Source organism: Solanum verrucosum, unplaced genomic scaffold (genome assembly GCF_900185275.1).
Source record: "Solanum verrucosum unplaced genomic scaffold, falcon-dt-bn FXZP01000234.1, whole genome shotgun sequence".
Taxonomy (NCBI): Eukaryota; Viridiplantae; Streptophyta; class Magnoliopsida; order Solanales; family Solanaceae; genus Solanum; species Solanum verrucosum.
The window spans coordinates 172,021-197,474 of record NW_026020440.1 but is presented as its reverse complement, the minus strand read 5'-3'; the positions used below and the strand labels follow the sequence as shown (position 1 = coordinate 197,474).

The 25,454-nt window shown below is 31.7% G+C and overlaps 2 protein-coding genes and 1 pseudogene across 2 annotated transcripts; 1 reads left to right on the top strand and 2 right to left on the bottom strand.

Moving 5' to 3' along the window:
- Positions 1-13,408: 13,408 nt before the first annotated feature.
- Positions 13,409-14,524, bottom strand: LOC125808275 (uncharacterized). The gene is made up of 2 exons (XM_049487995.1): positions 14,360-14,524; positions 13,409-13,791 (listed from the first exon to the last, which is right to left on the bottom strand). Exons 1-2 carry the CDS (start codon positions 14,522-14,524, stop codon positions 13,510-13,512), a joined length of 447 nt encoding a protein of 148 aa, XP_049343952.1. The 3' UTR covers positions 13,409-13,509.
- A 4,497-nt stretch (positions 14,525-19,021) lies between these two features.
- Positions 19,022-20,844, bottom strand: LOC125808229 (uncharacterized). Its single transcript, XM_049487952.1, has 4 exons — positions 20,597-20,844; positions 20,261-20,508; positions 19,785-20,169; positions 19,022-19,352 (listed from the first exon to the last, which is right to left on the bottom strand). The coding sequence occupies exons 1-4, from the start codon at positions 20,842-20,844 to the stop codon at positions 19,022-19,024; spliced, it is 1,212 nt and encodes a 403-aa protein (XP_049343909.1).
- A 2,056-nt stretch (positions 20,845-22,900) lies between these two features.
- LOC125808228 (uncharacterized) lies at positions 22,901-24,180 on the top strand (annotated as a pseudogene).
- The last annotated feature ends 1,274 nt before the right edge of the window (positions 24,181-25,454 follow it).

Below are 25,454 nucleotides of genomic sequence, written 5' to 3'. Positions count from 1 at the left end.
ACTCGATAGGAATATATATTTGCCCAAAATTACTTTTCGTTTATTTTAAAAGCTGAAACAATTCTATATTTGGTCGAAACTTTCTCCTTTTGAAAGATTGAAAAATAATTTAAAGAAAAGGTTTCCAAATAAAGTATGAATGAATATTTACGCAAGCTTGAAGATTCTTAGGACTTGGCTTCATGATGACCATCCATTTTCCTGATTCTACTGTTGGATGGTTGTTATCGTATATTGTGGTGTTTAAATATCATGCTTGTTTTGATTGTTACTTAACTCTATTATATCGTATTGTTTAAATTTATAGTTAGATAACAATTGTTGGAGTGGGTAAAAGTCTGTTTATTTAGACTTGAACAATCCTCCCCTCATGACCTAACTTTTGAGGTTAAGTTAGGCGCAGATGTCATATCTTTACAACGATGAAACGACTCATTTTATGTAACGAGCGATTTGGTGTGATCACATCGTACCTTAATATTTTCTTCTCATTTTTGTCTTTATTTATTATTTAATAATCACATTTCATCTTTTATACTATCTTTTCATAGTAGCTATCCAAATACTGTGTTCATTCAAACAATACATAGTACGATACAATACAATACAATACAATACAACAAAATACAACACGATATGATATAATATAATACGACACATTATGAAATATTTTTCATTTAATATTAAATTTATGGAGTTGTTGTTGAAGACCGAATTATATTTGATCATACATTCTGTAGAGTATATAACATTAAAAATTCAAATTTAAAATATAATTTCAAATTAGATTTGACTTTTTACGATTAAATACTAATTTAAAATAAAAAAATTATTCCAAACGAATCCTAAGAAAATAAATGATTGAAGAGAATTTGGTTTATTTTATATTCTAGATAGATTGATTATTCTAGAATACAATTTATTCATCAAATTGGGATAGAGTGGACGGTTGAAGATAGCTTAAGACTAAAGGTGTGATGGGTGACGACTAATATCAAAGTTTTATTTGGAATTGGTCTTCAAGATGTTACATATGACGGAGACACAATGAATGTGGGGCGGAGCTATATTTCTGCTTATAAAAAAAATTAATAATTTCAAACGAGATTTTATATAATATTTAAATATATTTATATAATATGTACATATGATTTAATCAGAACCCTAATAAGATTATAAGGTGATCAAATATAATTTTTTCTTGTACGTTTTCTTTTTGAGTTTTATGTATATTGTTATATTAAGAAAAAATAGCTTTAGATATCCCACCTAGTGAATTTGCTTTTAACTTTTTTAAAAAAAAATATTGATTTAACATTCATAAATCAGAAGTTAAATGATGTTTCGATATTAAGTAATTGTCTATGTTCAGAAAATTTTAGTTGCTTAATTGATTGTTACTTGAACTTTCATGTGGTGAGAGTTCGATTTTCTATCTCTTAATTTCCTTCCAATTTTTTCTTCTCCTGCCCTCAATTTTATTTTATTTTTTAAGAAAATTGCCTAGGTTTTTGTTTTTATTTCATAAAATATGAAAAAAAAGAAAGATGGCTTGTGAATTAGGAAAAAAAAAAGGTTAGGTGGCACATGAAGGGGAGACAAAAAGTGATGGTGTTTACTATTGAATTAAGTTAGCTTTGAAATATTTAAATTACTAAAATTATTCAATTATATATATCGAAGCTAGAACGTAGTGTTACTTATTTTCCCTGTAAAATAAATGTTTATCCTCCTTATAAGATAGGACACTTTGTCAATTCAACCTTAGATTATTCTGTTATATTTTTATTTTATCAAAATACTCATATCTAAAGTTAAATTTGTTAACAAAAAAAATTGTTTTTTTTTTTTAAAAGTTGAATTTGTTAATATCTGATCAGTACGCACCCTTTAGTTTAGTGATGGGAGCCTAGAGTTGAATTGAATATACCATGCCTTTACTATATCATGAATCCACAATAGAAAAATTAAAAAAATTATCTACATTAGGTCAAAAGCAGGATGATATATGGTATTTATGTGTGTTTGATTGATCATAATATCATATCAATAAAAATATGATACGTGTTATTTTTTCTTCAACTAAATATATTCTACATCTCTTTATAATCGTCGAATAATTTTGTGGCGGTTTTCATGTTATGTTATAGTTTTTATAATAGCATTTCAATATATATAGCAATTACAAAATATCATTACAAAAAAAGTTTGACTTTATACAAAATCATTGAAAAATGTTTAGTGGATATTTATAGATATTTTAATTGAATCAAGAAAAGAAAAGCAGTAATGTTTCATACGAAAAAATTAAAAAGTTTCTCACTATATCAGTGAGATCTATTTCTCATCATATAATTTTTCACTAAATTGATTCAATAAAAAATAAATAAAAATATCATGTTTGATAACATAAATTTCTCACTAGTCGCGTCGGAAAAATTCTTTGTTTATTGATGTAATTTTTTAGGGGATATTATTTTAGCAAGAGACACTTTCAAATATGGTGGGCATAACTGAATGACCCATATTCCTCAAACATGATCACACTTCATAATGTGGCCCCAAAATTGCATTACCATTGAATCCAACAAATATTTGTGTTCCTCTTTTTGTTCAGTCCATCCTTTTTAGTGGAATGATATTTATTTATATCTCAACAAATATTATATTCTGTTACGTTTCAATTTGTTTATCCTATTTTAATTTGACGAAGTTTAAAAAAGTAAAAGGATAATAATTGAATTTCGTGATAAAAATTTAAAAATATATCAAAATATGTCACGTAAAAAAATGAGATGGAGGAAGTAATATTTTATGTCCAAGAGATTTAAAAAGTGAATGTCAAAGTGTGAAGAATGGCGTCATGACTCATGAGTTGCTATTTTAGTTGAAGGATGCAACAGCTCTATAAATCAAATAAAGAATGAGATTATTTTATTTTGTTAAATACTGAAAAGGGAAAGTAAATTAATTTCTTAATTGGTTTGATATTATTATTTTTTAGGTCGAAGTAATTAAAAAGTGAATGACAAAGTGTGAAGGATGGCGTCATTAGATGCTAAATAATTCAAATAAATAAATGGTGATACTAATTGAACCAAATCAAAGAGACAACGCAGCATCCACATTTTGACAATGATTAGTGTTTAATTAAACATTAAACAAGTTTAAATCATAAGTCGGAGAGACTGATTTAGAACGGATTCTTTTAACTGAACTCATTACTTTATGTTTGAATCAGGGGCGCACATACATTTTACAGTCCCAAACTCGAAAATTATCATGTTCAAATTTTGAATCTGCTTTTCAATCAAACTATATATAAGGATTAGCGACAGATAAAATTTCATAGCTAAACAACAATAATACTAATGTCATTTCGCTACGAATTAGTAACGGATCATAAAAAAAATCAATTAGCTAAGAATTTATTAACGATGAATTACCTAGAGCTTACAGACAAATTTCTTAGCTAATTATTTTTTTAGTGACATTTGATTAATGAAGGCATGATTTACTGGTATGATCATGTCAAATGCTGACACTTTTAGTATTTAATACTCTACTTAGCTTCGAATCTGTCTACCTAATTAGTTATTTTAATATTGTAATTTCTCCAAATGCAAGAAAAGGCTCTTCAAATAATTTTGATTTCAATGCTACCAAAAGCCACATAAGGACAAAGAGACAAGCGAAAACTATATATAGAGGGTGTTTTTCTTCTCTAGTCGTTCGCTATGAGGTATAATAATTGTAGAGATAAAATGCAGGACTATTTTATCCTATGTTTGATTGGAGGTATTTGACAATTTTACGATTATTTATCCCATCATTTATACCTTAGTGATGAGATAAACTATTCCAAAATATTGAAATAACTTATCCCAGAATAATCAATTCAAAAATAATTAATTAATTATGACTAATAAAAAAAAACAGAAAGGACAAAAATATAAAGAAATTTGGTTTGTCACTGAGAAATTTCTGAAGAAATTTTGTTGAATGTGACTTTGCAATTTTTGTACGGAGTACTTTATGACAAGGAAAGGAAAATAAATAAATTAAGGTGACGTTTGTTTGAGAAAATAGTGAAAATAAAATCTACTAAAGATAGATATTAAAAAAATCGAGTATTCAAAATTTTCTAAGAACGTTTTGAAACACTTTTTACTTAATTTAAGATTTTCTTTCCATATAATTGAGAATTTTCCAGGGTTAAATGCGTGAGGTGCTGAATATTTAAATTTGATCGATATTTCACCCTTTTTTAAACTGAAATATCAAGCTTTTATTTAAGATAAGATTCGAATTGTAAATATTTTTTAGAGAACCTTATTTTGATATCATTATTTAATATGTACCTAATAATAACAATAATATATTAGATGTGAATTTCATAAGTGAGATTTAGAAAAATGGTGTGTGGACAATTTATCTCTATCTTATGAAGACAAAGACTATTTCCGATAGTAAGATTTTAACAATTTTTGCACGTCAACCCACCTCGAAACAACGTTAAACATGTGATGTCTGAAGCTAATCTTAACACAATCTGAAATTAAATAAAATGTTTGAAGTTAAATATGGTTGAATTGAGGTTCATACACACGTCATATGTGCATGATGAACTACTTCAAGCAAAATAGGTTGAAGCTGATTTTTTTTTTTTAAAAAAATACTGAACTAACTGAAGTTCAATTATATGAGTCTTTTTACATCGTATATTTGAAATTACTTCAAAATGAATATATAAACTTGGATCATAACTTAAACATTGTCCTGTTCGAGAACTCGTAAAATTCTGAAAATGTTCCCAATCATATATATATCATCATTTTGACATACTTATATTATTAATCACAACAAAGAGAAGACTATATATGAATATTGTCGTTTATGTTGTACCAACTATTTTGTTTAATTTTCCAATTAGGCAATAGATAATTGAGTTATTCATCACATAGTGACAATCTATAATCCGAATATAAGTACGTGTAGAACCATTTTAATAGTGTATAAAGTCGTACTTCCATCATACTAATCTTAGTTTAACAAGTAGTAAGTACGTTATTTTATCCAAATAAAGGTGAAACATCAAATTAAAAACAAAAAGATTTTAAGTTAACTAGTTGACAAAAGAGGTCAACTTTTAGAAAATGGCATGGTTGAGGTGCTTTTCAAGATTGTTTAAAAATGACGTGGGTGACGTTATGGCCTAAAGAACTACGTTGAAATCAGGAGCGAAGTTAGGTGGGGTTTATGCGTTCGGTCGAACCTTGTAGCTTCTTCATAGATTTTGTATTTGTATTAACAAATTAAATAAATATAAATGTATATGTATTAACTTGTGAACCTCCTAACATGATTAGTTGACCGCTTAGTGGGAAGGAAGAGACCGTGGAAGTGCTTTCTACACTAGAGTTATATTGGGTTCAAATCCTACTATCAACAAAAAAAAATTCTCTTTTTTTTAAAAAAAAAAATTAAGCATGTTTTGCAATATTTTTCTCTTCTGTCCTAAAATTTAGAACCACCAAACTCCTAAATTCACGCTATAGTTATGGGTTCGAACCCCGCTATCAGCAAGAGTTTCTCTTTTTAAAAAAGAAAGCATACTTTGCAATATTTTTCTCTTCTATCCTAAAATTTAGAACCCCCAAGCTCCTAATTCTAGCTCCGCTTTAGTTGAATGTCACTCAAATAAATAAGATATTTACACAAATATCAAATTCCGTCATTTATCACAAAAAAAAAAAATAGGATATATAGTGCCAAATTGTTGCTCCTTCTCTTATTTTTACACTTTCCTTTAATTACTGCTTTGATTTGCTTGAGTCTGGTGTCTTTTTGGAAACAACATCTCTACCTCGATGAGGTAGTGATACACTGACCTGCGTACACTCTACTCTCTTCAAACATACTTCATTGATTTCACTGAATTTGTTGTTGTTGTTCTCTTATTCTTACACCATGGCTACATTTGTGACATTGTATTTAGAAGTTGGTCAACTTTTGTTTCAAAATCAAACTTGTGATCTGAATATTAAAAGGCCATAAAGTGAGTATTTGTGTGAATCAGCCCATTGATTACACTTGGTGCTAAACCGCACAGTTCTCAATTGGGCTAAAAAGTTCTAATCTTGGCCCATTTGGTTTGCCAGAATAATGGGTTAAGCTAACAATTTCAATCATCGATTTATCAAAACAACAATAAATCTAAGAAACTTATTTTATAACAATGACTATTTGCCTATTTTTCAAACTTTTCTAATAATATCTCGATTAGAATTTAACTCACTTTTCATATTTAAAATTCAAGATCCACTAGGAAAATTTTACAATGTGAATGAGGCCATGTGTGTCCAAATATGAAAAAGATACACAAGTGGTTACGGATGCCAGATTTTGGGCCCATAAGACGACCCATCTCCCCAATTCTCCGCCTATACTCGTGTTCTAATTATGTAAAAATTACATAATTAAGAGCTAAATACATTTTATTCCTATTATAAAAAAAAATTACAAAAATTTCATAAGATTAAAGAATTTCGGATACACCAATAGACATGCGGATACATAGGTCGTGATACTTTGCTATTCAAGAAATCTATGAATACATAGCTCACAGATGTATCTGAGAGGGGATAGAGATGTATCTAAGAGATGATAGGAATATATCTGAGATGATATTTTTGTAATTTTTTTAAGTGATAAATTTTTTAGAGATTATTGTAAAATAAGATGAGTATTTAGGTAAATTTTCTTCTATATGATACAGTTTGATTTGATATGAAATTTAAGGAAAAAAGTTTTTTGAAATTCTTGGTTTAAAATAAGTCTTAAATATATGTATGACTATTAAACATCTCATTAAAGACAAAATTGACATTTTAAAGTTAAATTATTACTAAATATTACAATGTGTTATTTTTTAAAATTGATTAAAAATGAAAGCGTGTCATATAAATTGAGACAAATGGAGTAGCAGTTTGCTTTTGTCAACAACAACAAAGCAACAAAAAAAAGAAAAACCTAGACATATATTCCAGTTTGTTACGAATAAATTATTGGGCTAGAGAGACCTAGCTGAAAAACTATTACTTGAATGATAATTGCATTTTGGATCCAGTATCTACTCCTAAATTATTACTACCTCCGTCCTATAGAGGTGCGTTTTCTATTTTACATTGTGATTAAGAAATGAGATTATTAATAGACCAATTAATTTTATTATTTTGTTCTTTGTTCATATTAATTAGCTTTTTGTAAAAGGAATTTTTGAATCTTTAAAATTTGTTTAAATTTTGAAAGGCCATATCAATTATATGGATAAAGTGGGAAAAAATTAATTAATTCTATTCTTATTTAATAAGTGATCAAGTAATATAAATCAAATATTTTTGGTTAGATGTACATATCTAGTGTATTCAACCAATAAAAACAGAATGTGTAAAAAATGATGACCCCAGCTGGTTCCCAGTATTGCTAGAACCAAAATAATAATTTTTTAAAAAACAGAGGTTACCAAACTTCAAAGAATAAATCTGGGATAATTACTTCAATGAGCACAACTAATGTAAAAAAGATAGTTTGAAGCACAAAATATTCCGCGTTAATAAGACTCAGGAAAGGAAATCATATCTTTAGGAGTATGATATAAACAGTGTACCTTAATACAAGCATTAGTAATTATTTTCCATAGCTTAAACTCATGACCTATAGGTCACACATTTTACCATTGCTCTAAAATAGCAGCACAACTAACACAAAGAAAGACATTAGCTGGTTTCCGATATTGCTTGTATCTCCACATTCCAGATTTAATTCATAACACACAAAGATACTCAACATCTATTATATATATAAACTTGTTGAAACTAACATATTGGAAGATCAATCGGCCAAAATAAGCATGAGCGGCTACGACATTCTAAGTTTCTTCCTCTCAACTGGAGAGTGCTTCCCCATGAGTTATGTGCCCGGAGTTCTGTCCCTGGCCCTTTCACCTTCCACGGAACCAGAAGCATGAACGATGGAATCTAGCATTTTAGAGGAAAGTCTTTCTCTTTATTGATGTCGAACTTCATAACCTTCATTAGGTGATTCATTTTCTATGCTTTCCCTTATCAAACTAGAAATAATAACTTTAACCTTAAATATACAATGTAATATTCAAGGTGCTTCATATGAACCCCTTGCTCCCACTTGGTTCCGTCCCTACTCCAATCAAAGGATGATAAAGTAAGTCTCATAATCCATCACTCACAGACAAAGTATAAACAAAAGCTTAATAGCCCCTCTCTTATTTTATTTTTTTCCAAAGTTCAATCTTTGCTAAAACATATAGTACTACTAACATATATAACAAATACATAGAGCACTAAACAAGTTATATCCTTATCTAAATTATTTTGATAGCTAAACATACAAGTTTGCTAATATTGTTCAAAGTGCTAGCCTTGACCCCCACAAGCAATAGCTGTAGTTCTGATATCAAACTTGGATGGATCGATACGGTGTTTATGTTTATCATCATCATCATCATCATCATCATAGCTAGACATAATCTTGCTCTTGACGTGATTGATATACGTAGAAAACCTGGCACTCTCTGAATAATCTTTCTCTGGAAGCATATGTACAGGGGATTCTGTTTTAGACATGGTTACTTCACTATGATTATATTCCACATGTACCTTATTTGAGACAAAAGACAAGTTTTGATCTTGTTGAGGAAAAACTAGCTTGAATTCCGTGACTCTAGCAGGGTCGCTTCTCTGATGATGATCACTAGTTGCTATTTCTGATTTGGGATTTCGGGAAAAATATCGAAAAATTGAAGTTAGATTTAGTGCTTTGAAAATCTTTTCACAAACTCCTTTGCCTTGAGATTGAGTGTGATTGGTGATGGTTTGGTTCTTTTCCATTTTAGACTAAGTTTGGGAAATAGACAACCTTGGAAGAAGGTTGGATGCAGAGGAGATGGAGATTATATATTATGGAGATTGATTTATTTAATCATGTTTCTTTAAAAAGATTCTACAAGGTGTAAAATGGACATTAGTCATTAAGGGAATCATATTCTTGTCTGATACTTGCCTAATTAACAAGATTCCATATGGATGGTTGCCACCTGTTGTATTGTATTGTATTGTATTGTGTTGTTAGTTTAAATATAATATTTTGTTTTAATTGTATTTTAAATTTTATTATATTATATTGTTTAATCCATCATTTTGTAATAATGACGAAAAGTCTTATATTATTTAATATCAATTTGGTGTGATCATATCATTATTTTTTAAAAAAATTTATGAAAGTCTAAAGAATTGTTAGGTCACACTTTCATGATTCATATTCGTACTAAAAAATAGAATCAAAACATATTTTACCATTATGTTCCAAAAGAGATTTTGGACTTTTTTCAAAAAAATCAAGATCAGTTGGCGGTACACCCTTTGAGGAATCCCACCAATCGACTTCCTTAAGAATTTTCTTGTTATTGATTTGTACGCATGTCAAATTCCTTGGCTTGTGTTTCAAGACAGGTCAAACATGTCACTATGTGTTGGCCTTGTATTTGTCACTATGTACTGGTCTTACCCTTAACATTGTATGTTGTCAATTGGAGGACACATGTATTAAAAAAACATGGTGCATGATGTAGTGGTGCAAGAAATATTTTTTATTCTATCTCGGAGAAAGTAACACAATTTCTTGATAATAGTGAGAGGGTTATAATTTGGACACAAACAATTTGTAGACTCGGAATATTTTCTGTTCTTCTGAAATTCTGTTAAAGTATTTCTCTTTTTCTATCTTATGATTATAAACAGAATTGGGTTGTTAAGTTACTATTTTGAACACAATATAATAACAATTTTGAGGGTGTGGAGGCCGAAAGATAGAAGGTTAGTTAGTAGTCTGGGGGATTTCATTTCCTTTCTTTAATTTTAGTATTATTCCTTTTTTTCTCTTAGTTTAAAATTTCTATCACCACCTATTATTTTATCTCGGAATTTTATTATGTTGTTCTTTTTTATGTTTGTTACTAAATGTATTTTTCACTATTTGTTCAATGGAGGAGGATCTTTTGAAAACAACATTTCTTCATTCTTAAGGATAAGGGGTAACACAGGTGTACCCACACGTGGGATTGCACTAAGTTTGTTGTTGTTACTTTTTCTTATTATCTAGTTATACTCCTATTTTATATGTACCATTTTTTCTTGTAGATTTATTCTTCAAATTTGTTGATATGTGAACCGTTTTTCCAATAAATAGTATGCTTTTTCCTGGATATTTGGGTTCCCCCTTCTTCCTTACCCTATCAAGTCTTTATTAAATAACTCCAATGAGAAGAAAAAAAAGACGTGAAGAGACATTATGCAATGATTGAAAGTAATATAATTTTATCCAAATATTATATTTATTAAAATAATTCAACTATGGAGCAATGTGTTACAACCATCCAAACAAAGTGGGTAGACTAAAGTACAATGGGTTCTTGCTTTGGAAAAGAATCTCACATTGATTGGTTTTGGAGTCTCTGTGAGTCTATGTTTATGATGCCAACAGGGTAGACCCCTTCTTTTTGGAAAATCAAGGAATTGGAGGGCACAATGTGTCAAAATCATTTTTTTGGCAAAATAATGGTTGGATATAGGTTGAAAAGATTTTCCTAACTTTTTTAAGAATGAGCTTTTCTAAGTTGAATTACTTTTTTCACCCACAAAATTTCAATTATAATACATACTCAAAGGAATTGTCTGAATTGCATAATTTCGTAAACCATCAAGTCTTTGGACTCAAGTTGCGCTCAACATCATTAAGCTGAAGTAAGCGTGTTAACTAGGTTGAATCGGGCATTACAAATACACCTTCTCAATATACCGGATTGGGTTCCCCACTAATGGGATGGGCCTGTATTGGTCTCAACAGTAATTCCAAGAAAAAAAGGCCTGTGACCCGTTAGGCAATTCTACCGGGTCTAATGGGCCAGGGCCGAGTTTTGGCCCGTCGGGCTAACGGGCTGGACTCAGACATTTTTTTCATCACTATTTATCAATTCGAAAGTTTGAGTCAATTATCAATATAACTAGATAAAGTTGCCCGTGCATAGCACGGCCCAATAATATAAATGGTATTTTTTGGGGCTAATAACCGAGTTTTTGAAGCGATTGTTTGTGTGGATAAAGGAATAAGTTTTTTTATTACAAACTTGTACTTTCTTTGACGCTATTTAAGGCATAATAAAACTACCCACATACAATATTTTTGAAATATTTTATGTTGTCAATTATCATGATTTATAGTATTTTTACGATAGATTCACTTCAAGAATTAGTGGAATTTTTTATTATTTTTTTTCAAAACATATTTTATGTTGTCAATTATTATGATTTATAGTATTTTTACGCAATTTTTAAATATAAAAAAAATAAGACAAATAAATTAAAATGGACCCAATATATGTTATTTTTGTTGTCTCAATTTATGTGACACAAATGAAATTTGGAGGGTCATCCAAATTTTCATTTTTAAAAAAAAAATGTTTGAAGTTATTAATTATTGTGATTTATAATATTTTTATCTAACTTTGAAATAATGTACATTACTGGTCACTTTGTCCTAATTTATGTGATATGGATAAAATTACAAAATTAACCCTTTTAAAATGTCTTTCAGATATTTTAAGTTGTTAATTATTATTATTTATGATACTTTTTTGGTAATATTAAAATGATATGTGTTATTTTTTCTGTCTCAATATATGTGAGCCTGATAGAATTCTGAGAGTCAACGTATTTTATTATATAGCTTTTAAATATTTTAAAGCTTTTTAAGTCATTTGTAAATGATATATGTTGCTTCCTTGATTGAGACTTTTCCATTTGTGAGATATATATATATATATATATATATATATATATATATATATATATACATAATCTATATTATTTTAAAAGGGAGTTTATGCCCAAGTTCTACTATATAATAAAATATAATATATAATATTCAAGAAAGTCCCAATCTTGAATATTATATATTATACTTGGGCCTAAACTCTCTTTTTAGTATTAATATTAATTAATATTTAATTATATATAGCTTTTAAATATTTTAAAGCTTTTTAAGTCATTTGTAAATGATATATGTTGCTTCCTTGATTGAGACTTTTTCATTTGTGAGATATATATATACATATTCTATATTATTTTAAAAGGGAGTTTATGCCCAAGTTCTACTATATAGTAAATTCTACTATATAATATTCAAGAAAGTCTCAATCTTGAATATTATATATTATACTTGGGTATAAAATAGAATTTTAAAAGTCCCACAAGTATAATATATAATATTCAAGATTGGGAAAAGTCCCAGTCTTGAATATTATATATTATACTTGGGCCTAAACTCTCTTTTATAATATAGTAGAATAGAATAGAATAGAATAGAATAGAATGTATTGTTATCTATTTAATTTTGTAATAATTTTAACTATTGTTGACAATAAATTGATTACATTTTATTATTTATATATACACTTTTAATATAACTAAACACACACACTATATACTATCTATTAATTATAGTAGAATGCTTACACTATATTATACATAGACTTCTAATATATATTAATTAGTTTTTTCATAAAATTAGTATAATTTCAATTAAATAATTTTGATTACTATATATAACCATTTATTGAAAATTATATAAAAATATTATTAAAAAAAATTCGTTACCAAGCTGGTGAATCAGTGGGCTGTCGACCGGTCTCTTATCGGGCCGGCTTACCGAGCTCATGCCAAAAATTATCCGCACCGTCTCATTCCACTTAGTACGTGGGTCAGGTGTCAGTTTTGGGCTTACTCCGACCTTAATGGGCTGAAGTCAGACAAACCGGCTCAATTGACAGGCTTAGGCTGAAGGCATGTTTGCCTAGGCATCAATCATAACTTTTTTTATGATCATGATATCCTAACCAACTTTCACGTGACTCAACTAAATAATCTTTCAACTCATCAGTATCTCGTGTTTGAAACACTAACTGTGATGCAAATCACTAGAGTCAGCTAGCTGAACAATCATGTATAAGTCGACTAAATCTATTTTAAGTTGATTAAAATAGTTTTATACATAAAATATTTCGTATTCATACAGAGTTCGAAGAAGGATTGCATTTCAAGATAGCGTAAAATAAGTGCTTGTATAGGCTCTATGATGGTTGGTGTGATATTTAGTTTATTGGGAAGAATAGATTAAATAACACATACAATAACTGGTACTCCCATCAAAAGTCCTTTAAGATGATTAGCGGGAGAAAGTTATTCTTATACACCAAACAATAAAAAAACTTCTTTCCTTTTTCCAATATTCAATCTTTTCTATTACAAACATGAAGTATAATAAAAATCAATTTATATATAGCACTCAACAAAACTCTCCTTATTTAATTAAAGCATATGATAAAATTATTCATACATAACTCTGTGTATAGTACTTCTAATTAATGTTGATCTTGGAGCGGTCAATAATATAGTTATGATGAGTGACTTTATGATCATCATCAAAATTAGACATATTTCTCATCTTGTTTTTCACATGATCAATATAATTAGAAAACCTTTCATTATCATCTAATTCATTTATTTGATGATGATGAACTATAGAGATCATATTGTTCTTTATAGAGGACTTGTTCATAGCTTTCATTGGTTCAGTCTTAAACTTGTGAGTTGTTGCACTATTCATGTCTCCTCCAATGTGATTATATTCTACGAGGACCTGTTCAGACATAATATAACTAATTAAATACTATAATCTTGTAAATGAGATGATCATACTATTAACATTTTCACGTGTTTGATGCGGTACGTGAAAAAAAACTAGACGCACATATAAGGAGGCATAACAAATACATCAATTAACTAATATATGATTACACAATTTCAACATGTTATTAAATCAGGTAAGAGATCTTGGGTTCAAGTTAATTAATTAGCAATAAAGTATTTTCATTTGTTGGACCTAAAAGAGATAAAAGAAGAATCAGACTCACTCAAGACATGAAGAAGCATGACACATAACAAGTACTCCCTCCATCCCAATTTATATCCGTTAGTTTGACTTGACACGAAGTTTAAAAAATAAAGATTTTTAAAACTTGTAGTCTAAAATAAGTCATAGATATTTGTGTAGCTAGAAATCATTTCATTAAAGGTAAAATAAATATTTTAAAGTTAAATTATTACTAAATATAGAAATGTATCATTCTTTTTTAGACGGACTAAAAAGAAAAATAAGTCATATAAATTGAAACAACAAGAGTACAGTTTATTCAATAGTAGTATACCATGTTGGAGTCAGAAGACAAGTTCTGATATGTCCCTTGCGATGGAAGTTGCTGGCGATTTAACTCAAGAGAAACTGGTTTTATATTCACTATTTTGAATTTTTTTTCACAAATTCCTTGGGATTGAATAGTACTATCGTTGATAGTGATTTGGTTCTTTCCCATTTCTAAATATTTTAGGAAATAACCAAATTTGAGATGGGGAAAACAGAGTTAGAACAGAGCAAATAAATAGGGAAGGGTTAAGGAATTTTAATTAAGTTTCTTGGAAACTTAATCACGTGTTACTCGTTTAGTGTGTGAATTGTTTAATTACTTTGAGACTAAAATTTCAAGGAGATACTCCCTCCGTCCACAAGTAATTGTCATGGTTTCCTTTTATAGAGTCAAACAATAAGAACTTTGACCAACATTTTTCGATGTATATTTTCATCATATTGATATGCAAAAAATTGCAACTTATAGTACTTTTCGTATAGTTTTTGAATATCTAATTTTTTTTATAAAAAAATCAAATTAACGTAATCTAATTTAACTTTAAAAATGAGTCAAATTGACTTTCGAAAAGCGCAACATGACAAATAAAAGTGGACAGAGGGAGTATTCCTTATGGGCCATAATAGCAGACAAATTATCTTCATGATTCTACACATGGTTTTTAGATAGTCATTAAAGAGGATCATATTCGTGTCAATAATTAACTTTACCTATAATTTTCCTAATTAACATTAAGATGATGAGTACATGTGTTTTCGGGATACCTCAATTGATTTGGAGGGTGGTCTTCCACATGTATGACTAGGGATTCATCCCCTCCTCAAATGCCTTCTCAGTCGAGTCTGTCTCATAAGGCTTGCCTAATGTGATTTACATATTCTATGTGGTTTGCAGTCTATTACCGTGCTTACCTTAAAAGCGGCTGCGGTTAAAAAAAGAAGAAGTTAGAATGCATATATTACAACTATTAAGAAAGTGCAATTTGGTAAAGCTTTGGACCGTCACAGTGCGCTCGTAATGATGAGAGACATAACTAGAATTTCGAGTTTATGAGTTTTAAATTTATTTTTATTAAAAAATTTTTATTGACGAATATAATATTTGTGTAAAAGCTATTGAATTTCTATCGTACTCGTAACGATAATGCGAACACCTGCCTGCATCCTTGGGTGTAAACAAAGACACCAAAGGAATAATAATAAACTAAAAAAAAGCAATCGATCCCACCATTATAATTTGTAAAGAATTAAAGAAATATGCTGAAAGCAAAGTGAAGAAAGAATAATATTTATGTGTAGTCTAATTAGGCCAATAAGGAAAGTTACTGTTGGATAAATCATAGATCGATTGTTGTCACGTATAATATATGATGAGTATGAAACGAATACTTAAAAAATTCTTGATGTGAGACTATAAGTCAATACATTTTTGCTATCGATTGGCACACATTTGATGCTTTAAAGTGTCTTTTTGAGTATTTATTCTATGAATTATACTTGGAGAGTTTTCAAATCCCCGATTAGTGTTATGAATCAAGTCCAACCCAATATGGATACTAATGTCACACAAGTAGTTATTGGGCTAACAAGATCTATTGGGCCGAGAGCAACGAATAGGTCCAGGCTAATTTAGGATTCGGGTCGAGTAGTGGGTGTGAGAACGGTTCCATTAAATGGGGTAGTGGTCAGCGATTTAGGGTTTATGCATATTGAAGAAAATGTTTGTCCTCTCCTCTTCTTCTAGAGTCTAAATTTCTCATCCCCATTCTTATCTCGATCTTTAGTTACTTGTTATTTCAATATTTCCATGATAATTTGGTTATTTGAGTATTGCAATTAGAATCTTAAATTTGTAATGGTGTTCCCGTTCTCTTATTAATATAGTGAGGATTTCGGTTTGTTACAATTAGCCTATGGCGCCACACTGGGTGGCGCCACAAGGCAAAATTCGGGTAGTTTTTTAGTTTGATCATTTTAAAGGGTATTTTCATCCCGGAACTTTTGAGAAGTCTATGAATACAACCCAAACTCATTTTTTGAGAGGTTGATCGGAGGAAGAATGCAGAGAAAGGAGAAGAACTTTGTTTTCGTAGGTTTTCATTTATTTCTTTTCAATTTAATCATTGAACATATGCTATTCATGCATTTTTTATGAGTAGTTAAATTTTTAATATCTAGGGTTATGTACGAACATGAAGGTTGTTGTTTGATAATTGAATGCTTATACAGATTTTCAATATTTAGTTATTTACTTTTCTTGAGCCTAATTAATTATTTGATTCTTCGATCAATTATCGAATACTATCTGTGGCATGTAAATTGAACTTGAAAGAGAAAATCTGTGTGTATATATAATAAGATAAAGTAGGGCTTGGTTGTGAACCTTAATTAGGGAAAGGTGAATAATTCACTAACGTGGATAGGAGATATACTCGTTAGCCTTATTTAGTTGATAGAGATGAAATGTCACATGCACGTCACGATCAATCAATGACCGTTTGGAATAGTCGAATAGGCTTAGAGTTGTTGACAAAACGCTTAACATAGTATTATTAACCTACGGCAAATAACTCAAGAAAATAATTTAGCGTGTGATTTGCTAATTCAACCGCATTGTTACAAGTACCACGATAATTGTTCAAATATATTGTTAGATATTTTAATTAATTAAGCTAGTTTCTGCTTTCCTAGTTTAAGGGTATATGGTTGCTATTTCCAAGTTACTGGAAACGTGTGACTTAGTAGGTCAGTTTTAATTTCTTTTATGGCTTAGTGGTTGAGATAATGTAGGATGTGTATTGCCTTTATAAAGGCTGTTCATTGTTTCAGTTTAGTGAGAGGTTTACTACCTCCCAAACTCTTTTGAGTTTATCTTGATTTCTTCCCAGTTTTCTAATAGTGGTATCAAGAGCTAGTGAGGGTGAATGTGCTTTAATTGTGAGTGAGTGATGGCTTCAGAGAGTTTTGTTCAACCTGCTATTCCACGCTTTGATGGTCATTATGACCATTGGAGCATGTTGATGGAAAACTTTTTGAGGTCCAAAGAGTTTTGGGCAGTCGTTGATAGTGGATTCCAAGAACCTGCGGCTGGTGTTGTTCAAACAAATGCTCAACAGACAGAGCTTGAAGCACTGAAGTTGAAAGATTTGAAGGCGAATAATTATCTTTTCCAAGCCATTGATCGTTCAATATTGGAAACAATTCTTTGCAAGGATAAATCAAAGCAAATTTGGGACTCCATGAAGAAGAAGTACTAGGGAAATGCAAGGGCAAAGCGAGCACAACTACAAACTCTGCTTCTATAGTGGACAATGTAACAATTGGTTGCTTCTTGGAGCACCAAGAAACAACTCCAAATCCAAGCATAAACATATAACATGAAGTGTTTTTCCTGTCTTCTTTATCTCCAGCAAAATCACTATCTGTAAAGCCAATTAACTCTGACTTTCCTTCTTTCTTGTATAGAATACCATAGTCAGTGGTACCTTGCAAATACCTGAGAATTCTTTTAGCTACCAACAAATGAATCTCTTTTGGATGCTCCATGTACCTGCTAACAAGACTAACATAATACATTATGTCAGACCTGGTGACTGTTAAATACATCAGACATCCCACGAGTTGTTTGAAAAGAGTGTTGTCAATCTTCTTTCCTATAGGATTCTTTTCCAACTTCAGTCCCAACTCTGTTGGTGTTGTGACAGAATTGCAACTCTGCATTTCAAACCTCTGTATGTTTCCTGGACATATTTCTTTTGTGAAATAAAAATTTCACTACTTGATTGCTTTAGTTCAATGCCCAGAAAGTAATGCATCAAGCCAAGATCAAACATATCAAACTCGTCATCATGGATAGCTTAAATTTTTCAAGAAATGCAGGATCACTCCCAGTATAAATCAAATCGTCTACATATAAGCATACAATCACAAGTTTCCCATCCTCAAGTTTTGTATAAAGTGTATGCTCGTATGGACATTTTCTAAAATTTTCCAGATTAAAGTATGTATCAATGCGACTATACCAAGCTCGGGGAGCTTGTTTTAGCCCATATAAAGCATTTTTCAATCTATAAACTTTATGCTCACTTTGATGGATCACATAACCAGGAGGTTGATCAACATATACATGTTTTTGCAGCTCTCCATGTAGAAAGGCTGCTTTTACATCAAGTTGATAAATCGGCCAATTGTTTTGAGCTGCCAATGCCAACACCAATCGGATAGTATTAAGTCTGACTACGTGAGCAAAGACCTCCTTGTAATCCACACCATACTCTTGCTTGTATCCTTTCACCACCAAATGCACCTTGTACTTATCAACTTCACCATACTCATTGAGTTTGGTTTTATAAATCCATTTAACTCCAATCGATCTTTGGCCTTTTGGAAGATCCGTAAGGTCCCAAGTATTGTTCTTTTCAATTGCGACAATCTCAACATCCATTGCTTTCTGCCACTTTACATTTTTATAGGCATCCTCAAATCTTACGGGATCACAACCAGAAAATAAAGCTAAATATGTAGATGAATCTTTATTTACAGATTGAACGTTTCCACTCACCTCATAATCTGCCATCCATGTTGGCCTTCTTCGATTTCGTTGAGGTCGAAAGCTGGTGCCTTCTTGATTTACCAAGGTAGAAGCACCTTCATCGGCTACTGGTTGCTATTGCTCCTTATCTCCATCGTAAAGATCCAAATGAAGTTGTTGGTTGTTTGGCTTTTCTTCCCATGACCAAAAATTATCTTCATCAAACACCACATCACAATTGATAATCACCATCTTGATGATAGGATTGTACATCTTGTAAGCTTTTGACTCCCTGCTAACACCCATGAAAACACACTTATTGGCTTTGTCATCAAGCTTTGTACTTTTCTGATCCGGAACATGAGCAAATGCAATGCACCCAAACACTCTTAAGTGTTGAACATCCGGTTGTTGTCCACTCCAAGCTTCTTGTGGTGTCATATTCTGATTAGCACGAGAAGAACTTCTATTCAACACATAAACACTCCAGCAAACTGCTTCAGGCCAAAAAGCCTTTGGAACATGGCTCTTTTGTAGAAGGCTTCACACAACGTTCATGATTGTTCGATTCTTCCTCTCACATACTCCATTTTGTTGAGGAGTATAAGATGCAGTAAGTTGTCGTTGTATCCCATGAAACTCACAAAAACTTATAAATCCTTGTGAAAGATACTCCCCTTCATGATCAGTACGAAGAATCTTAATGGAACATCATGTCTCCTTCTCAACAAGAGCTTTGAAGCTTTTGAAACTGATAAAAGCTTCAAATTTTTCTTGCAGAAAATAAACCCATGTTTTTCGGCTAAAATCATTAATAAGCATTATAACGTAACGTTTTCTTCCATTGGATATTGGGTTTATTGGTCCACAAATATCCGAGTGAACCAACTATAGCTGCCTTTTAGCTCTCCATGCTTTTCGTTTTGGAAAGCAATCGCGGGATTGCTTTCCAATGACACAATCTTCACAAATATCTACAAGCATATCAAGATTAGGAAGACCCATAACCATCTTCTTTTGCTGCAACATTTTCAGTCCTCCAAAATTCAAATGCCCATACCTGTAGTGCCAAATCCATGCTTGACTATTCACCTTTGTTGAAAAACAAAAATTGGTAGAGCTAATATTATGCATATCAAGTGGGAAAAGCTTATTTGTCGTCATCTTAGCTTCAGCTATCAATCCAAGATTAGAATCTAGGATCCTGCAAATTCCATGCTTGATAGACACTTCGTAGCCGTTCTCTTGAAGTTGACCCACACCTATAAGATTTGTTTTCAGGTCTGGTGCAAATAAAACATTATAGATAATCTACATATATAGATGAAGACTTTGTTTGGAGTTTCACCTTCCCTTTTCCTTTGATAGCAATACGGGAATCATCCCCAAACTTGACTATTGTGAGAAAAGTTTCATCTAGTTCAGAAAATGCAGATTTTTCTCCAGACAAATGGTTGCTACAGCTCGTGTCTAAATACCATAAACTTTTGTGGTATTGTTCTGAGGATTGGCTCACCATTAACAAAGAGACTTCTTCCTCCTCAATTACTTCTACAAAATTAGAGTTCTCCCCACGTACATTTTTCAGATTTGTACGACATTCAAAACGGTAATGACCATACCTGTGACATCTATAACACTCGATATAAGACTTATCTTGAAACCTTTCCTTCCCATTGGACGAGTGTCGTTGATCATGATCATGCTGACCATTTTTTTTTTCGATTTCCCTTTTCAGTTTTCTCTGAGTTTCTTCCCTTACACTTGCGCCTTCTGCACCCAGAATCTTTGGAGGTTATGGTTACTTGTAATGCTTGCTCTTCTACATCCTGTTGAACAATCTTCTGCTCATGAACCATCAAAGAATTTCGCAATTCATCAAGTGAAAGAGTATCCAGATCTTTGGACTCTTCAATGGAGCAGATAACAAAATTGAATTTCGGCAACATGGACCGCATGATCTTCTCAACAATGGTGACGTCTTCAAGCCTCTCTATGAATCCGCATTTTGTTGGCAATTGTCATAGTGAGTGAGAAGTACACTGACACCGACTCTCCCGGCTTCATACGCAAGGTCTCAAACTCACCTCGTAGAGTTTGAAGCTGTGCTCGCTTTGCTCGTAGGTCTCAAACTCACCTCATGGGATGTCTGATGTATCTAATAGTCACCAGGCCTGACATAATGTATTCTGTTAGTCTTGTTAGCAGGTACATAAAGCACCCAAAATAGATTCACGTTGGCTGCTAAAAGAATTCTCAGGTATTTACAAGGTACCACTGACTATGGTATTCTATACAAGAAAGAAGGCAAGTCAGAGTTAATTGGCTTTACATATAGTGATTTTGCTGGAGATAAAGAAGACATGAAAAACACTTCAGCCAATGTGTTTATGCTTGGATTTAGAGATGTTTCTTGGTGCTCCAAGAAGCAACCAATTGTTACATTGTCCACTACAGAAGCGGAGTTTGTAGCTGCAACTGTGTGCACTACCCAAGCAATTTGGTTGAAGAAGATATTGGCTGAGCTTCATGTTCGACAGTAAGAACCAATTCTGATTTACTGCGACAATGGCTCATCGATTAAGCTTTCAAAGAATTCAATGTTGCATGGACAAAACAAACAAATAGATGTTAAGTTTACTTCCTGAGAGATCTTACGACGAAGAAAGTTATTGATGTTGTCTACTGTAGAAGTGAAGACCAAGCTGCTGATATCTTCACTAAGTCCCTCAAACTGGCAACATTCAGAAAGTTAAGAAAGCTACTTGGAGTTTGCACTTTAAGGGAGAGCTATGGTGAATGATGTTATTAAGCTGAAGTTGTAGACTTATCGATTTAAGGGAGGGTTTGTTAGATATTTTAATTACTTAAGCTAGTTTCTGCTTTCCTAGTTTTAAGGGTATATGATTGCTATTTCCAAGTTACTAGAAACGTGTGACTTAGGAGGTCAGTTTTAATTTCTTTTATGGCTTAGTGGTTGAGATAATGCAGGATGTGTATTGCCTTTATAAATGTTGTTCATTGTTTCAACGGAAAAGGGCCTAAAATACCCTCGAAGTATTGGAAATGGTACACAATTACCCCCCATCCACCTATTGGCCCCCAAATACCCTTCTCATCCACCTTTGGGTTCAAATTTACCCCCTTCATTAACAGATTACAATTTAAAATAATTAAATAATACTGTTAATTACGTGGCACTCAACCATTGGTTGTAATTTAATTATTTAATATAATTTTAAATCCATCCATTACCCACCCATTTTAACTTAACCCACCCCAAATGTTATCAAACTCGCCCCTACTTACCCAATACAAAAAAAACCCATCTAATTAAGAGAACCCTAAAACCCAAATAAACACTTCATTTTCTTCCAATTTTTTCACGATCTACAGAGGATTTAGAACATCAATCCTAATAACTACACTCATCAGTGAAGATCTCAGATTGCAAGGGCATTTTCGTTCACAATCTCGACTTAAACTCAAGTAAAAACTTTTGTGCACTTCGAAATTTCAGTTAGGGTTTAGGTTTTTATTGATTTTACTTGTTTTGAGAATCGATCTCTATTAATGTAAATGTTCCATGTTTTCTATTCTTTTTTGACAATTATTATGGTGATACAATAGTTTGTTTTGTGTTGTCTAATTATGTTAGTGTACTGTGTTACAATATTGATTTCCAGTAGGATTTTTATATTGTTGTCTCAAGTTTTATTCTTTTCTGTCTTTATTCGTTGTCTCTCTCTTTATGTTATAATTCTTTTCGATTTGTGTATTTGTTAGTTTGATTTACCTTTACAGTTGTTAGGTATGAAATATTTTATTGAATGGTCTATTTTTTGGATTCTAGGTATTGTATTCTATGTTTTTGTGTATGTAAAGTTTTACTTTGATGAATGTGGTCCCTATTCCTTTACTCTTGGTAGATTCCTCTGTTTTTTAAAATATTTTGTTGTTGTCTAATAGCCTTTTTCTCTTTCTTTTTTGTCTATAATGTCCTTTTCTTGAAGAATGGTTGACAAGGTGGACCTATTATTCTATTATGGGGGTAGGTGGGTACTGACACCTATTGTTATTTACATTAAAAAATTGACTCATGTTTGGAATGAGTATGATCCAGATTTATTGTCATATATAGACATATGTGAAGAGTTTCATGAAAAGTTAGGTTTTAGTAAGGTCCAACAACTTCTACTCAAAGGACCTTCTGGGAGGTATTATTTGATTGAGGGGGATTCTGGCATAAGAACAATACAAATAGCACTGTCTGTTAGGTCTGGTGTACTTGAACTGTTTGTTGTAAATGAGGGGGATGATGTTGTTCCAGCTATTGACATCAGCCACAATAATGAACCTTACCTAGTCACAATAGATGCTGCTACTGAAGGTGAAACAAGTGAGGAAGAAAATGATGAAAATGAACCTTACCTAGTCACATTAGATGCTGCAACTGAAGGTGAATCAAGTGAGGAAGAAAATGATGAAAATGAACCTTATCCCAGTGACTACAATAGTGAAGAATTGGAATCCTTTAGGTTGGAAAAGAAAAGAGAAGTTAATGATCAACTTGACAACTTTAAAGAGTTGGAAAAAGGTATGAGCTTTAAGAACCTTGAAGAAGCTAAAAGGGTTGTAAGCTACTACTCAATTGCTAGGAAGGTTGCCCTTAGGGTTGATAAGAGTGACTCTGTTAGAGTTGGATAAAAGTGTATTGTTGGTTGTCCTTTTGTGTGTCTGATTTCTGAAGTTAAGAAAGGGCAAGGATTTGAAATTAAGACCTTGCAAACAAAACATACATGTCCAGAAGCATTCAAGAATAGAAGAGCTACTCAACAAGCTCTAGCACACTACTTCAAGAAGAGGGTCCAAAATGATCCTAAGTGCAAAGTGAATGAAATGAGAAAGATTGTAGATGATAACTTTAGGCATAATATTAGTTATTCAAAAATGAAGAGGGTCAAAAAACTTGTGCTAGAGAAATTAGATGGTAGCTATGTTGATGATTTCAATAAATTGGAGGGTTATGCTCAAGAGTTAAGGGACAACAACCCTGGTACTGATGTGATTATAAACATATCCAAAGAGGCTTTGTTGGAACATGGACAAAGAAAGTTTTTGAGAATGTATATTTGTATTCAGGCTTTGAAAAGTGGCTGGAGAGCTGGGCTGAGGCCATTTATAGGGTTAGATGGAACCTTTTTAAAAGGGAAGTTCAAGGGAATTTTATTGGTTGCACTTGGACAAGATTCAATGAAGCATTTTTATCCACTTGCTTGGACAGTAGTGGATAGAGAAACTATTAGAACATGGAAATGGTTCATTGAGTTGTTGAGGAACTCATTGGGGTTGGCAGATGGTGAATGATTGACACTTATGTCTGATATGCAAAAGGTAATTTTGCAAGTGTTTAATAGTTTTTATTATAATTATTGTATACACTTGAATTTTTTAAAGTTATTCTATTCTATTTTTTCTTGTTGTTACAGGGCTTGATTGGCGCTGTTGGTGATTTGCTTCCAAAAGCACAACATAGATGGTGTGCAAGGCACATAGAAGCCAATTGGTCCAGGTCTTGGAGTGGTGTACAGATGAAGAAGATGTTTTGGTGGTCTGCTTGGAGTACCTATGAAGAGGAATTTAATGACCAATTAAAGTCTATGGGTTCTGTGTCTAAACAAGCAGCCAAAGATCTTTTATGGTATCCACCACAACACTGGTGCAGGGCCTTTTTTGACACTGTCTGCAAAAACCACTCATGTGAAAATAATTTTACCGAGTCATTCAACAAATGGATTTTGGAAGCAAGGGCAAAACCAATAATCAAGATGCTGGAAGACATTAGAATTAAGGTACTACCACTATTTTATATAAATATTTGATAATAACTATTTATGTTTAATCTGATAGTAATATGTAGGTGTTATGTTTAGATTATATATGTCATGTATAAGTTATATATTTCACTATTATTTATAGGTTATGAAAAGGTTGAAACAACTTGAAGAAGAGGGTAAGAGGTGGACAGAAGAGTATTGTCCATACTCCATGGATCTGTATCATGATTTTAGAATGATTGCACAAGGTTGTCAAGTTGTTGCTAATGGAGACTTAGGATATGAGGTGGCTGAGGGTATAGATAGACATGTTGTGAATCTTGCTACAAAGAAGTGTACTTGTAGGACATAGGATTTGACAGGAATACCATGTCCTCATGCTATTAAAGCATTAGAACATGATAGACTAGAACCACTGAATGAGATGCATTGGTGGTACTCAAAAGAAGCTTACTTGTTTGTGTACCAGCCTAAAATTCAACCTGTTAGGGGTGAGAAATTCTGGAAAATTGATCCTTCTCAAGCTATGCAACCACCACAAATTCATAAATTGGTTGGTAGACCAAAATTAAAGAGAGTAGGGGAAAAGGATGAGGCAAGAAAAAGGGAGGGATTATGGTCGAAAAGTAGAAAAGGATTGCAAATGACATGTGGAAACTGCAGTGTTGTAGGTCATAATCGAAGAAGATGTCCTTTGGTAAGTTATGTTTCATCAATTTATAATTACTTAC

Coding starts and splice junctions, on each gene's coding strand:
- LOC125808275 (XM_049487995.1), bottom strand. CDS start 14,524: ATGGGAAAGAACCAAATCACTATCAACGATAGTACTATTCAATCCCAA. Junction 13,792..14,359: donor TGTCTTCTGACTCCAACATG/GTATACTACTAT, acceptor ATGTCTGAACAG/GTCCTCGTAGAATATAATCA.
- LOC125808229 (XM_049487952.1), bottom strand. CDS start 20,844: ATGCGGTCCATGTTGCCGAAATTCAATTTTGTTATCTGCTCCATTGAA. Junction 20,509..20,596: donor GGAAATCGAAAAAAAAAATG/GTCAGCATGATC, acceptor TAGATGTCACAG/GTATGGTCATTACCGTTTTG. Junction 19,353..19,784: donor AAAGCATGGAGAGCTAAAAG/GCAGCTATAGTT, acceptor TGTGTTGAATAG/AAGTTCTTCTCGTGCTAATC.